At 44.1% G+C, this 18,474-nt stretch overlaps 1 protein-coding gene across 2 annotated transcripts in view; it reads right to left on the bottom strand.

Annotated features, from left to right (window-relative positions):
* LOC128737045 (apolipoprotein D-like) overlaps positions 1–7,614 on the bottom strand; it is a 131,173-nt gene extending 123,559 nt beyond the window's left edge. Inside the window, exons 1-2 of one of the 2 annotated variants that reach the window (XM_053831592.1) lie at positions 7,447–7,614; positions 7,116–7,274 (exon numbers count right to left, since the gene is read on the bottom strand). In XM_053831592.1, coding sequence (XP_053687567.1) covers positions 7,116–7,244 — 129 coding nt within the window. In that variant the 5' untranslated portion in view covers positions 7,245–7,274; positions 7,447–7,614. Of the gene's footprint in view, positions 1–7,115 lie in introns of both variants that reach the window. The other variant, XM_053831591.1, reaches the window with a different exon arrangement.
* Between the last annotated feature and the right edge of the window lie 10,860 nt (positions 7,615–18,474).

Below are 18,474 nucleotides of genomic sequence, written 5' to 3'. Positions count from 1 at the left end.
AATTAACGAAAATTCGTCAGCTTCGCTCAATACAGAATTATTTTGACAGCTTGCTATGAACTTTCCGAGAATGAAAAGATTTCTTGCAAAGCACAATATATAGAAAATAAGAAATTAACCCTCTAACGCAGCGGTTCTCAAAACGGGGTTCTTCAAAAGTTTTAGAGGGTTCGCGAAAAATTTGGCAGTAATGGCGGACGATTTGGTTGGATGTGTGGGATGAGCAGAATTTCAGATAAAATATAGGGGATGATCGATAAACGGAGACATGCGAAATTCAGCGTTGAGAGGGCGCTAGCCAGAGTAGCTAAAATAACAGCCATGTGGAACTGGAGAAAAATTCGCGTAAACTCTGAGGCGTCATCGTTAGCTAAAATTGAAGCAGCAATAATAAGCATGAAGCCCCGCAAAGCATGATGGTATTATCGGTACAAATGTGCACCAGCTGATCAGTGTGTAAGCAGGGCATCTTACTGATACAGCAGCATGTTGCTTTGTACCACTTTCAAAATAATCTGCAAGGTTTACGCTACTCTCTGGTGGTAGCTAGTTAGATTCCGTGCTGACCGATCATAGGTGGATCTTATCACGACGCTTCGTATTATGTTGGAGAAAATCCACAGTGTACCGCAATGATAGGTCTCTGATTTGGCCAACGACATACTGTCCCAACTGCGATCTGATATAAAGAACCAGTATGACTGCTCCGATAGCTCCAAGGCAGCATATCTCATAGTCAACGTTGCTAAATCGACACTACTAATCCCTCCAATTTCGCAGTAGCTGAACAACCAGTTGAGGGAGGGAAGTTTACCAAGACTAAAAACATGGACCAGTGGTGCCTTTGTGAGTCTTCGAAATGTTTGGCGCTCAAATCAAAGCCTCCATCACTGATGTCACTACCCAGGTAACCAATACGCATTAGTATAAGCAGTAAATCAATCGTTTATTAGCATCCCTGGCGTTTTATACTGCAGGTTGCTGTTTATCAGCCTTTTGACTGCATAAATGTTGTAAATTGGCATCCATAATTCGATTTAAAATCTTCTTGTCGGTAACTAGCTGCAAATAAGCATTGCCAGCACTATAAGAGGGCTAGCAGTAAAGTAGCCGCATATTTTGCCAAAATAGCATTTAAGTAGCATTTAAGGCAACTTAAATGCTTATTGGCTAGCATTTAAATTGCATTGGAAATGCTTATTGGTTACCTGGGTAGCGCCAAATAGAAACAGGAATTCGGGGGCATAGATGAAAGTAGATCGGGTATACCTTGAAAAGAGGAGTGAACGAAATTAATTGAGTTCTCTTGTGACAGCTCACGCGATGAAGAATTTGTATGAGATGTAAGCAGTTGTATCAGATGTAAGCAGTTAATTGCATTTTGAGTTAATGTGTTTCGGGCACTCAGGGGCACACTCGAGCCCCTCCGAGATGCGGCGAAGGTTGAGTGAGACAAGATGACGGGTTATCCTGTGTACTTTCCAACATCACTCTTGATGGTCCGAAGAGCGGGCATCGAAACGAGAGGCACAATTGTTAGCAAAGGTAGTTCACTCCTAGGCTTCGTAGATGACTTTGATGTCATAGCCAGGAATGATGCCGAACGACAGTGCGAAGAAAAAAAGTTCTCTTTAACAACCCCACCGGCACCAGCAACAGAGGGACCCAACGTGCAAGATGGTTTGACCAAATCGAAAGCGACTTGCGACGGTGAAACTAGGCGACCTCTGGATGGTCACCAGAACCAGAGTAAGACTCATAGGAAATTACCCAAGTAACCACAAGCATTAACGTATAACCCCATATTGGCTGTAGCTCGGCATCGCTAATACCATACAGCGGTATATCAGCAATTCGCATGGTTAAAACTTTTGTATAAACATTGCTAATGCGTTTAAGCATTATCGTAAATTAGCATTATTAAAAACACTATTTGCGTATATAATGTTACAATATGTTGCTTACAAGCTTTAGGACAAATCTTTAAAACGTACCGTAAATGTTAATAAAATGCTTATACCTGACTTCGTTTTTGCTTATTTACGGCCACTACTCATACTCTGTTTCACCTAACTGCTGCTGTCTTTTTTCAACCAATTGAATTCTAAAATCAACTACGAACGACGATTTAAGTACGACTAATTACAACCCACTCATCTATAACAGCTGTGGTTAAGATATCAAAGGCGCCAGCAAATGAACCATGCAGGGATACACGCACCCATCAGGTTCAAGTCTCATTAAAGGTAACATTTGAAATGCAAAAAAAATCCATTCGTCGTAAATAATGAAGTAACGCATAGCTTGAGAAGCTGCTAGAACCAGCGGACTTAAAAAATAAATATGAAATATATTTATTTTTGTCTTTTGACACGCCGGCCGAATTGATGTTTTTATATTTTTTTCGCAAACAGGCTAAAAATAACGATATGTCGATAATGCAGGCGAAGCGATGTTTAATTCATAACGTAATGGTGCTTTAGCAATTGCTATTATAATGCACCCAGGCAACCAATAAGCATTTCTAATGCAATTTAAATGCAAGCCAATAAGCATTTAAGTTGCCTTAAATGCTACTTAAATGCTATTTTGGCAAAATAAGCGGCTACTTTATTGCTAGCCCTCTTATAGTGCTGACAATGCTTATTTGCAGCTTGTTACCGACAAGGAGAATTTAAATAGAATTGTGGATGGCAATTTACAACAGTTATGCAGCCAGAACGCTGATAAACAGCAACCTGCAGTATAAAACGCCAGGGATGCTAATAAACGATTGATTTACTGCCTATGTTAATGCTTATTGGTTACCTGGGCAGCTTTAATTTGACAATAGTGAAGCCCTTTTCCACTTTATTACTGCATTTATTGTACATGTAAGAAAATAATACATTATATGATATGCTTTGTAGCGCACTATAAAGCATTACAATTGAATTGATATAAAGCTTCGTGGTTACTTGGGTAGTGACCCAGAATCGAGTCGAATGACGACGATTGTTTCAAATATCACGAACCCCTCGTTTATGGTTTTCTAAGAAGGAATTTCTGATAACCTATTTTGGTCAATGTGACACATAAAATTAAATGAATTGATTATTTTTGCAGGGTTTCATTTTTTTTGTAAAATATCGTCAGGGGGTTCGCGGTCAAAAAAAGGTTGGGAACCGCTACTAGACAATAATACCGTTCTGATTCAAACTTAGAACAGTCTCAAACTTCGAACACTTCAGAATAAAATACTCGTTAGTATCGCTAATATGATAAAATATTATGCTTATTGTACACCACCGTGTTCGTTAGAATGTCCTCTATCCGGTGAGGTATGACATCGAACTGTAGGACTCCTTGTAAGAAATCAGCAGACGCTGGAAAAAAGGGAGAACTGAGATTTTAACATCGTTCGCATACTCTTAGCGTTTCGTGCAAAAGTAGCTGTTTTTTCGTTTGCATTATTTTACCAATTTTAGAACATTTACCTTCCCACTTCGCGATTATTAGGTAAATGCAAGATATATATGTACTAAAGCATACTAAAAATACAATATTTCATGCATTATTTCAAAGATATTAGATAAATAAAAAGTGTTCGAAGTTTGAATCACGTTTTGAGGTGTGATGACCCACGAATAATATCCAGTTTTTCCGGATTTTCCTTCGGGAAAATGAATTATCTACATTGTAAAGCAGTACAAAATTAACTTGCTTTAGATGTGGTACATAGAGTTTTAAAATATTAGCAATTGACTACAGAAGACTACAGAAACTAATTATTGTGTGAAAAATTTAAATCATACTGTTAGGTGGATTTAAAAAGACAGTGTTTAGAAAAAGGATGAAATTTCACTTATTTAAGTTGAATGACACTAAAAACATTAATACTTTTCAAAGTAATACAAGTGTTCGATGTCTGAGACTGAGATATTCGAGCTTTGAATGTCGACCATGAAAGTGTTCGAAGTTTGAATCAAAATCGAACAGCAGTTTTTGAGTGTTTTTTAATGCAAAATAACATTTTATCCTCATTATTAACACGAAAATAATTAAATTGTCATGCTATTAAACCATTTATGGGAGTAGAATAAAGATGTTTTCGAACATTTTTCTTTGAAGAAAGTTTCAGCATAGCTTAAGAGGACATGAACGACTAAAAATTTTGAAAAAATCATTATTTTTTTATTTAAGATTTTAATTTTGCAGTCTTTTATGCTTATTTTGATACTAAATTTGTAATGATCCAACCACGGGAAGTGGCCGAAAAATGATCATGCTTATGTGTATTCCAGTGCGGCGTGGAACAACTTGGAAAACCTCCTGGAAAACCACGATTTTCAAACTTTATGTATCTTTTTCTCAGAAACTACGCCACATATTGGAACTAACTTTTTTTGTTTTGTTGGTAGTAGCTTGGCAAAGACTTTTATAACTTTTGAGGTTTGTAAACGAAACACAGAGAAAAAAGAAAAAGAAGATAAAATTTTATTTTTTCAGGCATCTTTTCTTCTTCTTTTTCGTTTTTCTCAAGCTGTGTTTTGTTTACAAAACTCAAAAGTTATAAAAGTCTTTGCCAAACTACTACCAACAAAACAAAAAAAAGTTTGTTCCAATACGTTGTGTTGTGGAAAAAAGGTACATAAAGCTTGAAAATCGTGGTTACAATTGTACAATTTTACATTTGCTGGTGGTTTTGCTGCATTCAGACTCCATTTTTCCATATGAAGAAACGAGAGAAAATTCCAGTTTGAGTCAATTGCGGTACCCCTCACATGCTGCTTGCTTCGTTTCTGTGATGTCGGTTTATGCTGATCTGTTTTCCTAACAATTTGAAGTATTAATGCATTGAATAATTCTGACATTTGCTCATAACAAGTTTATTGAAGAATATACGTAAGTTAAACAACGATTTGTAACTTGATAACAATATGGCATTCAAAAACCTACACCTGGTGTACAAAATACAACAGCGTGAGTAACCGAAGGTTAATAAAAATTGATGAAACTTATTAAAAAAACTTTATTGAATCAAATAGAATGGCATTACAAGAAATTATACATAGTTCAAAAACCTGTAAACTAGACCTTTACTACGCAATGTATATGTTAAAGATTAATACTTCTTCTTACAACTTACTTTTACTTGCTCTTATCCACATTAGTAACAACTTATTCAGCAATTTCAGGAAAAAAGGAACTATCAAAATTTAAAAGTGCTTCTATTTTGTTCAAATTTTGTAAACTTATTCAATTTCCAAAAAAATTTTGTAAACCAACGCACTACGCAACGTTAACCAATAGATGAATTATGTTCCAAAGACGTGTCGATTTCTATCTTAAATAGCAAATAAGACCGTATAACAAAGGTTCCTTTCACCACTACTCAAGTTACTCAAGTAAAACGCAAAATGAAATATAAGAATCAGCCACCTTCGACAAAATAAATCTTCAGATCGCCGTCTCGAAACTTCAGAGGCTTGGATTAAGTGGCAATATCTTTAACTGGTTTGAATCTTACCTTACCGGTAGGACTATGTCCGTTAAAATTGGAAATACTATTTGTCTACCTTTTCCTGTCACATATGGTGTGCCACAAGGAAGTCATCTAAGTCCTTACATTTTTCTGCTGTACCTTAATGACATTAATCGTGCCCTTAAATGCATGAAATCATAGGCCGATGATTTCAAACTCTTCTTCATAATTAAGAATATCTCGGACACCCAATTTTTACAATCGCAGTTGGATATCTTTGCTGATTGGTGCAATATCAACAGAATGGTGTTAAATGCTTCATAGTGCTCTTGTATCTCCTTTGCACGGAAACGATCAGTCGTATCATTTAATTATAAAATCTTGGACATTGTTCTTACGCGGGAAAACGTTGTAAAAGACTTAGGGGTTTTATTAGATTCAAAATTGACATTTAAGGATCACATAGCTTTTATCTGTTCTAAAGCTTATAAAAATCTTGGTTTCTTATTCAGAGTCACTAAACAGTTTACGAGCATTTCATGTTTAAACATTTTGTACAGTTCAAATGTATGGGCACCGTACTATCAAAATAGCATTCAACGAATTGAGGCTATTCAACGTAAATTTGTGCGTTTCGCCCTACGACTTCTACCTTGGAATGATCCTCTAAATCTTCCAAGTTATGAAGATCGGTGTAACCTTATTAGTCTTGATACTTTGGTACTACGACGTGAGGTTGCCAAGGCTACCTTTATCTCCGATTTCCTAACATCATATATTGACTGCCCCGACATTCTACAACTGCTGAATATAAACATCCGCCGTAGAACTCTTCGATCCCATGCTTTTCTCTACCTGCCTGTCTCACATACCAACTACGGTAGAAACGAGCTTCTCAGTAGCATGTGTGTCGTGTTTTTAATCAATGTTACAATGTGTTCGATTTTAATTTATCTCATACCGTTTTAAAAGAAAAAATTCGTCGTGCCTTGAAATAAATGTAACTAGTGTTAATCATGTTATTAGTAAATTATTAGTCCTTAGCTCAAACTTTTGTACAATTAGTATTTAATGCAACGTATTACTAGTTTAAAGTGTTAAAAAAAGCTATGTATCATTTGGTGTATACTGTTGGCACGAAAAGATAGGAGGTTTTGTGCCTACTGGAGAAGGAATGTCAAAGCTGTTCCACTCCAGCGGGTTTTTCCCTTCTCAAATAAACAAATAAACAAAGAATATTTAAAACGATGGCGATACAAATTAATAAATTTACCGGTGATATAAACGTATAAATAGCTGAAGTAGCTGAAGTATAAAAATGTCAAAAGTAGCCCCATCTGACGGTATATACATTTTCGCTTTTTGCCAAAACAAACGTGTTGTATATATTACTTCATATTTCAATGAGATCTATGAATACTAGAACTAGATCAGAGGTGCAGGTTGTAAGCCTGATTTTAAACAGCTTTTCTGATAACTCGATTTCCTCTTTACCTGTTGGAGTTTGTTGCAACGAATGTTGTAGACCTCGCTATAATGCCAATATTCGAAAGTGAATATTATGCATTAGACCTCTGAAATTCTTTGGTTTTGTTGCTTCTATATTTGGTGTCTAGGAAATCAGTGTGTTATTCATTTCAGTAGTGCTTACCTTAGTTATGTTAAACTTTGGCATTGAGGGGTAGTTGGGACACTTTCCGAACCCCGATGACTCAATCAACCTCGATTGAGCAGCGAACAGTAGAACGGTATAAATTTGAAGTGGTGATTGCAATTTCATTTCTACTTCTTTCAGCACACTGTTTCGTTGCTGTTAGGAAACGTAACGAAAACAAAAATATATAAATCCTTTATTTCTTCACGTATATAGTCATACTAATGAGTATATTGTACACTGATTGCGTTAAACACGTGCCGCGTTATGATTTATCACTTTTTTGTACTTTTAGAAAAAAAGACAAATAATTTAAAGTGTACTTAACCAGGTTACTATATCAATGCCTTGATTATAATAAATTCAAACAGTAAATAGCCGCTTTTCACTTATTGATGCGAGCGTCGTTTATTTTTAAGAAATGAACACATTCAACAGTGGCCTAACATTTTAATTTTCTATATCCACGAATGGTACGCGCAAAAGGCACGTACTAACGACATGACGACCTATGTGTGACTGGTTTCAGTGATTTTGCCTGTGGAGGAAAGAAGGCGGTAATATTTGTTTACCTTTTCCAATCACTATTTTCAATCTAAAAGAGCTCGACAGAGAAATATTGCCTACCTTAAACCACTTCGGCATTGTGCCTACCTTTAGGCTTTTTACTTTTTAAATTGAATGAACAAAACTTGGTAGAAAATCGTATAATATTGTATAATAATATTTTGTATTGTCAGTTGAGAAATGACGTAGTAACTCAACCTCATTTGCTAATCAGTAAAAAAATAACGAAACCAGACGAGCAAGAGAATAAAGAAGTTATAATAAAAGAATTGACAGGAGGGCTGGTCACGGTAATTTTTTTTCACTGACGCTAAACAAAAACAAAACTAAAGTCATTTATTTCGAATGTTTGGATCACCGTTCAATTATATGTTTGGGTTTGGTTGATTTTTTTCGATGAGGAATGAAACAGTTTTAGATTTTCTGCGTTACGCGTTTCAGCCTACTATATTTCATTCAGCCATCTTCGGACGCCTATTTAGAGGTAGAATTACAGAAATTACAAGTCGTCAAGTATTAGTAACACAAAATTTAGATTTAACAAGAAACATTTAACATTAACATTTGAACTTTTTCGTAACAAAAACTCTAGTTGGATACATTTTTTACTTAACAAAACTCTAGTTGGATACATTTTTTACATACAAACTTGCACTTACAAGAAAACACGTCTTAATCCTACGAGTGTTTCATACTAATTATGTAGTTTCGTCAGTTAGTGTTCTGCAGGTTTGAGTTCCCTTGGGTTGTGTTGTATTTTGTTTGAAATTGGCGAAGTTTTGGGATCAGACCATCATATGTTGCCACACTCACGCTGTAGATTGACAGTTTTTTCCTCGCCGAGCACTTTTATATGGAACACCTCTGCCGTCAGCCTGGTCTCCTGGTCGTCCATGCGTGTTATTACTCGGGTGTTACCAAAGCGGAAAAGGTGTCCTTCCTGGATGGAGTGTTGGGCTAATCCAGTTCTAGCGTCCTTCTTCTTGGTATCATTTTTGTGCTCCGCTATCCTTACTTCCAGTTTCCTTCCCGTTTGTCCTACGTACACTTTGCCATCGTCGGTGCCGCAGGGAACAGAGTATATTACATTTGTCTGTTTTCCTGGTGCGACAGGATATTTCAGTTTGCTGTAAACTTTATGCTTGATCTTGTTTTTAGGTTTGCAGGCGAGCTGAATGTCATATTTCCATAGAATTTTGCTTAGTTTTTCACTTAGCCCTGGTACATAGGTGCTTGAAGCATATTTTAGTTGTGGTTTTTCATTAGTACTTCCAGCGGATGTACTCAGACTGTTGTAATGTTTGTGGACTCGTTGTTTAGTGATTTTCTTGATAAACCAATGTGGGTAATTGTTAGCTTCGAGCATATTTTTTGCTGTTTTTATTGCCTGTGGGTGGTTGTGTCCGTCAGACAATTTGATAGCACGATCTAAGAGTGCAATTACTGTGTTTGATTTATGTGCAAAGGGAGATTCTGATGTGAAATCTAGGTATCTCCCGTCGACATATTTAGGCATCCAGGATATCTCTAGCTTATGGTGTTTTCTTGTTATTAAAATATCAAGGAATTTCAGTTTTTCATTTGATTCATTTTCAATGTGAAACAGAGCTTGCTGTGGTAATCGTTAAAAACACGCAAGATGTTCGGAATATGATCAGCGTTGGCAATACAGAAGCAGTCATCTACATACCTGTGATAATGTTTTAGGGGAGTTTGTTCTGTCTTGAGTGCGTCTATGCAGTTGTTTTCGAGTCGTTCCATCACTAAATCCGCGATTGCAGGTGACAAAGGTGATCCCATGGGAGTTCCGAGACATTGCTGAAAAATTTCCCCTTTGTAGACGAAGAAAGTTGATTCTAAAACTAGTTTTATCATGGCGAAAAAACTTTCTTGATCGATGGCGGTATGCTTTGCTATTTCGTGCCAACGTTCGCCTAAGCATTCTACTGCGTGATATATTGGTACATTTGTATACAACGATGTGACGTCTAGGGAAAAGAGCACATCCTCCTCCGCAGTTTGTACTCCTATTATTTGTTCGGCAAATTTGAAACTATTGTGAACGTGGTATTCGGTATGAAATAGTATTTTCCCGATGATGTTAGCTAAGTATTTCGCTATATTGTATGTAACCGACCCGATGGTTGAGACAACTGGTCTGAGGGGTCGATTTTCCTTGTGGATCTTCGGTAGGCCGTAGATGCGGGGTGTGTTGTAGCTCATCATTCTGATGTTCCTATAGGTCCGGGATTCTATATATTTTTTATCTAACCATTGGTTCAGGATACTGTTGATCGCTTTTTGGATTTTAACGGATGGGTCTGTTTTTAGTTTCCGATAAGTGTCGCTGTCGTTTAGAAGCTCCGTCATTTTCTCTTGGTACTCTGTTGCGCTGATGATGACTGTTTTGTTTCCTTTATCTGCTTTGGTTATAAGCAGATCTTGATTTTCTTTGAGGAACTGTTTACTTTTAAGCATGTCTTTTTTCATCCACTCGTGTTCATGGTGTCTTGGTTGCAGCATGCAGTTCATGTGGTTTGTGATAGCATTTGCTACTTCCGTTCTAATTTCGTTTGATTTTTCTTTATGCTTCACAACCTTTTCGATTTCCGAAACAACCTCAATGTACGGTATGTTCGTGTTGTCTTGGATGTTGAAGTTTGGTCCAAGCATGAGTGTTCTCTCTAGAAAATCCGGCAGTGCAGTGTTGGTGGTATTTTCGATCCACCCAGGTTCGTGTTTGAGTTCTGCAATGTGTTGGGTTTTTAGCGCCTCCATTTTCCGTTGTTCTCTGCGTTTCACTGTGTTGTATACTACCATTGCTTTACGCTCGGCGGTTTCGAAATGAAAATTCGTATCGAGAACTGGAGAAGCTTGTGCATAGACATAAAATACGAATCTTAAGCGTCATGATTGTATTGTGGCGATTGAGGTAGGCTGTTTCTGCTAACGCTGGGCAGCCTGCAATAACATGCTCAATCGACTCCCCTACTACATTGCACTTACGGCAACGATCCTCTATGTTTTCGTGCAATATGTACCTGCGGTAGTTCTTCGTTGCAATAACCCGGTCCTGGATGGCTACCATGAATCCATCTGTCTCCGAAAAGAGATCACCTCGCACCAACCACGTATTTGATGCTGCTTTGTCTATGTGTGATTGTTCTAACTGATGGGGGTGCGTCCTATGCAGCTCTTTTTGCTTCCACGTTGCGATCTTTTCCTCGTCGGTTTTGAGAACGCTGTTCAGCTGATAGTCATGCTGCGCCAGGTGCAGAGCGCTGAACCCGTGGTCTGCCTCGCAAACAGTGTGGTAGATTTCATGACGGTTCTGGCTTTCTACGAAATATCTCCGCAACTGTTGGATCAATGAGGCACAAAGTGCCTGGATATCAATCACACCTATTCCTTCTTCAATACGTGGTAAGGTGATTCTTTAGGCGGGTGCCTAAGGCGGGTGCGATTTTGGGTGGTGCGAACGGTGTTTTGTCAGCGATACTCTTAATGCTCGTTCGTTCGCTTCCAAATCCGTTTTGGTCCATTTGACCACCCCGAAGCTGTATGTCAACAGCGGCACGGCAAACGTGTTTATGGCCTTGATCTTGTTGCCGGCCGAGAGAAAAGTTTTCATCATACGGTTGATACGATGCAAGAAATTTTGCTGCAGTTCTTTCTTGATCATCGTGTGGTGAATACCTTTTAGTTGCAGGAATTCCAGGTATTTGTACGATTCACCTTCAACCATACTCCGAATCTCTTCTCTAGGGTTGACGCGGAAACTTTCGGCGTCCATAACTTTACCCCGGTGAATATTGACGAGTCGACATTTGTCGATGCCCAACTCAATCCGGATAACGTTGCTGAACGTCGAAACCACTTGCAACAATTGATGCAGTTGATCTTTCGTTTCCGCAAACAGCTTCAAATCGTCCATATAGAAGGTGTGGGTAATTTTTGTTCTCGTTGTCCCACTCTTCAACTTGTAGCCATAACTGGTTCGGTTAAGTGTTCTGCTAAGGGGGTTCATCGCAAGGCAGAACCATAGAGGACTAAAGGTGTCTTTTTTTGTATTGTTTATGCAGGGAGAAAATTTTCATAGACAACACCTTCACGGTGCCGAATAGGATTCACATGGTGCCAACATGCGCCTACCTACTAAAAACTATCCTGCGGCCCGTTCCTGAACGCCTCCCGGAACTACCGTTAGGTTTTACTTCAGGAGGGAGGACGTGCCTAAGCACTCCGACTTATCCGTTGCGTGAGTGGGTTCACACAACACCCTTGTCATTTCATGCCGCCACTACCCTTCACCTAGGGCCTGGGCTGCCCAATCAGCCTATTACTGACCCTAGCAAGCTATGTCAGACCCTGTCGTTGCAAACGTTCTAGCCGTTGCAACTTCGTTATCACCACCGTTGCCGCCCTATCGACGGCACCCCATGCGCGCTGCTCAGCGCACATTCTCTGCACAATGTTGTCGGCGTTGGTGTCTTCCCCAACGACCGCAAGCATCACCCGCCTAGTGGACGTGAACCGCGGGCAGTGAAAAATCACATGCTCCGCCGTTTCCTCGGCTACCGTGCAAACGGTGGAAAAGGGTGAGTCTACCCGCCCACGTGTATGTAGATACTTCTTGAAGCATCCATATCCCGACAGAAACTGAGTAAGGAAAAAGTTTACCTCACCATGTCCTCTACCGATCCAGGACGATGTTCTGAATCAGCCTATGGGTCCACCTACCATAACGCCTAATAGAGTCCAACCTAACTCTGTCCCTAGCGCTCCTGACATTCCTCTGTCTATGGCACTCGATATCCTCACCTAGGAGTATGCATATGGGGATCTTGGCTGCAATAATCCCAATCGCATCCAACGATATGGTACGGTAGCCGCACGCAACGCGCAATGCTAACAGCCTGAACACCTTGTTCAGACATGCCTGATTGCGCTTACTCTCCAAAGCCGGGGCCCACGCCGGTGCACCGTATCGTAGCACCGACATGGCAACGCTGGCCATCAGGCGTCTCTTACTGCTGCTAGGACCGTAGCCGTTCGGCATGATCTTAGACAGCGCAGTAACCGCCGTTGACGCTTTACCACAAGCATAATCCACATGGCTGGTGAAGTTCAGACTGTTGTCTGCCATGACACCCAGGTACTTCACACTTCGTTTGGAGACAATCACCTGTCCCCCAACGATTATTTTGTCCTCAAGGGCCGACTTGCGGTTACTGATCATCACCGCTTCCGTCTTGTGGTGGGCCAATCGTAGATTGACGCCCGCCATCTAACCCTCTATCATGCTTATGGCGTCTGATGCCAGCATTTCCACCTCCTCTAGAAACTCGCCTACCACTGTAAAGACGATATCATCAGCGAAGCCAGTGATCTCGATCCCAGTGGGTAGTTCGAGCCACAGCACCCCATCGTACATGGCATTCCAAAGCGTCGGGCCAAGAATCGAACCCTGTGGAACACCCGCTGTCACTTTGTACCTCTTCGCCCCATCCGCCGTGTCGTACACTAGCGTCCGGTTCTCGAAGTAACTTTTAAGCAACCTGCATAGATGATCCGGTACGCTCATCCTATGCAGCGCTAACGCGATTGCACCCCAGTTAGTGCTGTTAAAGGCATTCTTGACATCGTTTGTGACTATGGCACAATACCTGTCGCCACGCCTTTTCCGTTTCATAGGCTTCTCGGCCCTCTCCACCACGGACTTTATGGCATCTACAGTGGACTTCCCCTTACGGAAGCCAAACTGCGTGTTTGCCTGTCCGACATCACTTTCCACCACAGGCGTCAGCCTAGCGTGTCCAATAGGCAAATTGGCCTGTACGACGAGGGATCACCAGGCGGTTTCCCCGGCTTTGGCAGCAGTACCAATGTTTGGACTTTCCACTTGTCTGGAAATTCGCATACCTCTAGGCAATTCTGAAGCGTCTCTCTAAGCATATCGGGATATGCTTGGATCGCCACTTTGAGTGCCTCGTTCGGAATCCCGTCAGGACCGGGCGCTTTCTTTGTTTTCAAACCGCTGGCAATTACGATGAGTTCCTCATTCGTGACCGGAGTGAGGACATCATTCGATTGACCGTACGGAATCGGAGGCCACCAAACTGGATCGTGTTGTGGAAAGAGCCCTTCCACGATGACTTTCAGTTTTTGGGGGCAGGTTTCCTGCGGCGCAGATGTACCCTTCATCTTTTTCATCACCACCTGGTATGCACCTCCCCAGGGGTTTGAGTCCGCATCGCGACATAGCTCCTGGAAACAGGATTTCTTGCTACGCCTAACCTCCTTCTTAAGCGCCGACCTAGCCGCTCTAAGTTCGACTCCCCGAGCTTCAGCATCTGCATCGGTCCGGGCCCTCTGCGCTAGCCTTCTCGCTCTGTGGCACCTGTAACGGAGCTGGGCAATGGTATTACTCCACCAGTATACCGAGCGACGACCGTTCATTGGCTGCCCCGTCTTGGGCATAGTGGTATCACATGCCCGTACTAGGACGTTGGTCAGCTCACGAGCACTCAGGTTCGAGCGGGTGCTCTCTGCGCTGAGTGCTTCAACGAACAGGTCTTTGTCGAAGGACTTCACTTTCCACCTCCTCCCTGTCGACTTCACCCCGCGTGGCCGTAGCGTCCGTCGTTCAATCGTGTACCGTATAGCTTGGTGATCGCGATGCGTGTACTCATCTGACACCCTCCAGCCCATGTTGGCAAGCAACGTTGGGCTACAGAAGGTGATGTCGATGATCGATTGTTGTACCCCCCTGCAAAAGGTATTGACGGATCCCACGTTAGCCAGACTTACATCCAGCTTGGACAGAGCTTCCAGCAAGCTTTGTCCCCTCGGTGTAGTGCACCTGCTACCCAAGCATTAAAGTCTCCTCCAATGACAACGGGCTTGCGGCCCGTGAGTTCGTCGGTGAGCACGTCTAGCATCCGGTCAAACTGCTCCGGCGACCACCTAGGTGGAGCGTAGCAGTTACAGATGCAGACGCCATAGACCACAACAATCACGAACCCTTCTTGGTTGGACGACACCACCTCCTGGATCGGGTATCTACCCATCACGGCAATCGCTGCCACCCGACCCTTGTCGATTACCCAGTTTGCGCCGCCTCGGGGGACCCGGTAGGGATCCGCGCTAATGGCAATATCGCACCCCGTTTCGGTTGCCGTTTGCCAAAGCAACTCTCGTGCCGTTTCACAGTGGTTTAGGTTAATCTGTATAACCTGCACCATTATCGTTGCAGGGCCCGCCTATAAGCGGCACACAGTGGGCCACCTGTGGCATGCTTATTTCCCGCTTCTGCTGTGCAGAGCAAGCACCTGGGGGGTTTGCTACATTCCCTGGCGAAGTGGCCATCTTCGCCGCACCGCCTGCACAGTTTAGACCGATCGGGGGCCTTACACTTGACCGCCCGATGGCCAAAGCCCATACAGCTAAAACAGCGTTCGATACGCCGTTTCGACACCAGTGTACATACTGACCACCCCACCTTTATTTTGCCAGACGCCAACATTTTATTGGTGATTTCCTCCGGCACGTTTAAGGTTGCGGTTTGCATATCTCCATATGCCTTTCGCAACCGGATGTCTGCGGATGCCACATCAACTTTAAGCTGATCCCGCAGAGCATCCCTCAGGTCAACTGCCTTCGTAATCTCGTCGAGGTTTTTACACTCGACAAGAACACGCTGCGACAGCGCCTTTACTTTACCCGCTTCGCCCAGGGACTGCTCAATCAGTTCCCTGTAATTCGAACTCTGGACCGTTGGGTCCTTTTTGAGTTCGAAGAGCATATCCGCGGCCTGGGTTCGGCGGGTCTTCACTACATTGGCCCTGCAGCTTGGGGTCTACCCGAACCTTACGCAGTAAGTCAGCATATGACAGCTTACCTGTCAGCTTCACTACTAAGGCGTCACCTTGGCTTTGGCTTTGCAGCCGCATCCTCGCTCGGTTTCGGCCTAGGCGGTTTACGCCTAACCACCCGCCATTCCTCTTCCCCGGTCCGGGCAGCACCATCCGGGACCGCCTCCGCACGTTCGCTGGTAGAGGCATGAGCCAGAGTCTGCTGCCTCTTGGTCACCAACGTTGGTCCATGGTCGGGCGTAGCCGCCTTGCGCTTGGCAAGCGGCGTACGCGCCTGACTAGGCATGGCTACAGCCTTAGCGGCTATGACCAGAGCTTCGGGGATTTCGCATCGCTGCAGAAGCTCCTGCCTCTTTTACCTCGGCAGCTATGACGGTAGAGCGGAGGCTCGACATTAAAAAGCTATGTTGAGGTGGATATTTGACCTAGAGTTGATGAACGAGTACAACTCGTCCACCAACCTTTTGGCTTCCTCCAGCTTGCTGCTGGCTGGAGGAAGCCCAACTTCCGCCTCAGCATCTTTGGCTCGAGCAGCACGTTCCTCACAATCATGTGGAAGAGGAACGTGCTGCTCGCTTCCGCCTCACCTCGCCTCCGTTCCTTGACAGACCGTTTGTACCCTCCGTGTACTGTACGAGTCTGTTAAGGATAACCCTCTCCAGCACCTTGCCGGCAGTATCGAGTAGACAGATCGGCCTATATGACGAGGGGACACCCGGAGGTTTTCCCGGCTTCGGCAATAGGACCAGGTTCTGTCGCTTCCATCTGTCCGGGAAGTGGCCAGCTTCCAGGCATCTATTCATTACTGCCCCGAATAATTCGGGAGCCTCTAAAATAGCCGCTTTAATGGCCATATTCGGGATACCGTCTGGCCCCGGTGCCTTGCTCACCTTTAGGGATTTAGCGATATCAATGAGTTCCTCGTTCGTAACCGTCACTTCCTCCCCGACCTCCAAACCGCCGTCGCCCACGTTACTTTGGATGTTCGGCTGGCGGCCGACCATCCTACGCTATGGTCTGAGATACTGGAACGTCGGCCGTGGGACGACTCAGCGGCCTGGGGCCAGGGCCTTGGCTCGTGGCGCGGAAAGAGGCCCTCGATGATCCGCTCCAGCATCTCTGGCGATTGCTCAGCGGGCGCCATCACACCCTTGGTCTTTGCCATTACGACTCTGTAGGCATCACCCCACGGGTTCGCATTGGCACTAGCACATAACCTTTCAAAGCAGTCTCGTTTACTAGCTTTTCTCCCGCTCTTAAGCGCTGCGCGTGCAGCAACAAGTGCTACTCGACATTCAGCCCTGCTTTCATCCGAACGAGCTCTTTGCATAATTCTCCTCGCACGAAAGCACGCTCCGCGGAGTTCCGCAATTTCATCTGTCCACCAGTAAGCCGGTGACCTGCCATACCTAGGACGACCTTTCCTAGGCATGGTAGCGTCACATGCTCGCGACAGTACCTCAACCAAATGATCAGCGTTCGGATCGGGCATACCGCGATCACCGCACTCTCTCCGGATCGCTTCCACAAATACTTCGGGATCGAAGTATGATGTCTTCCATCCACGGGTGGTTGGAGTGTCGGCCCTACTCGCCGCCTGCCGCCTCGTTATCTGACCGACACCATAGCGGACCGCCTGGTGGTCACTGTGAGTGTAGCCATTATCTACCCGCCAGTCTCCTATCAGACCAGGACTGCCGAAAGTCACGTCGATGATAGACTCCGCACCGTTCCTACTGAAGGTACTTGTGTTGCCGACGTTGGCCAGATCTACGTTGAGCTTTGCCAGAGCTTCAAGCAGAATCCGACCCCTATGGTTCGTGCGACGACTTCCCCGCTCTACCGCCCAAGCGTTAAAGTCGCCCGCCACAACCACCGGCCTTAAACCAGTCAGCACAACTAATACTCGGTCTACCATCCGCGTAAACTGCTCGATAGACCAACTCGGCGGAGCATAACAACTGCAGTAGAACACTCCACCCACTTTGGCAACCGCAAATCCCTCGTCTGCAGTTGACACAACCTCCTGAACCGGGAACCTGCTTGTTGTCCATATAGCCGCCGTCGCAGACCTATCCGAGACCCAGTTGCCGTTTCCGGCAGGGACGCGATATGGATCCGAGACTATGGCAATGTCCATTGCTGACTCAGAAACTGCTTGGTGTAACAGCTGCTGAGCTGTGCTGCAGTGGTTCAGGTTGAGTTGTGTCACTTGCACTATGAACGTGGCTTAGTCGCCGGCACACCGGCCGGGCACCTTGGACCTCCCGTTACGTGCTTTGCGTCCCGTTTACCGGTACAGATTAGGCACTTAGGAGGCTCCGCGCAGTCCTTTGCTTTATGGCCAGCACTGCCACAACTGGCTCCTATCTGGCCCCTTGCAGTTCCAGGCTTTATGTCCGTGCTCGAAGCACCGGAAGCAAGCTTCCGACTGCTTGGACACGCTCAGTGGGCATACCGACCACCCCACTTTTAGCCTAGCAGCTTTCAGGGCTTCGTTTCCGTCAATCAGCGGAAGTCGTATGGTGGCTACCTGGGTCCCGGCCGGACCCTTGCGTAGGCGAACCGCCTCGGTTGCCACCACCACTCCACTTTGCTCTTTGAGAGCTTGTACGACCTCACGCACTTCGGTGATCTCGTCCAGGTTCTTAAGCTGGAGAGTCACTTCTGGTGTGAGAGCACGTACCTTCACTCCGTCCCCGAGCACTCCTTCCGCTATGGGCTTGTATGCGGAACTCTTCTTTGTGGTATCCTTCTTTAACTCGAGGATCATATCGCCCGTGCGTGAGCGGCGGATGCTCCGTACGTCCGCGCCCAGATCCTTGAGTAGGGCGTCTCCTCTCATGGCCTTCAGAACCTCCGAGTATTTCGACCTGTCGGTTTTCAGGATAAGAGCGTCGCCCTTCTTCGCTCGC

Source organism: Sabethes cyaneus, chromosome 2, assembly GCF_943734655.1.
Source record: "Sabethes cyaneus chromosome 2, idSabCyanKW18_F2, whole genome shotgun sequence".
NCBI classification, from domain to species: domain Eukaryota; kingdom Metazoa; phylum Arthropoda; class Insecta; order Diptera; family Culicidae; genus Sabethes; species Sabethes cyaneus.
The sequence above is the reverse complement of the archived record's forward strand: the minus strand, read 5'-3'. Positions and strand labels throughout refer to the sequence as shown.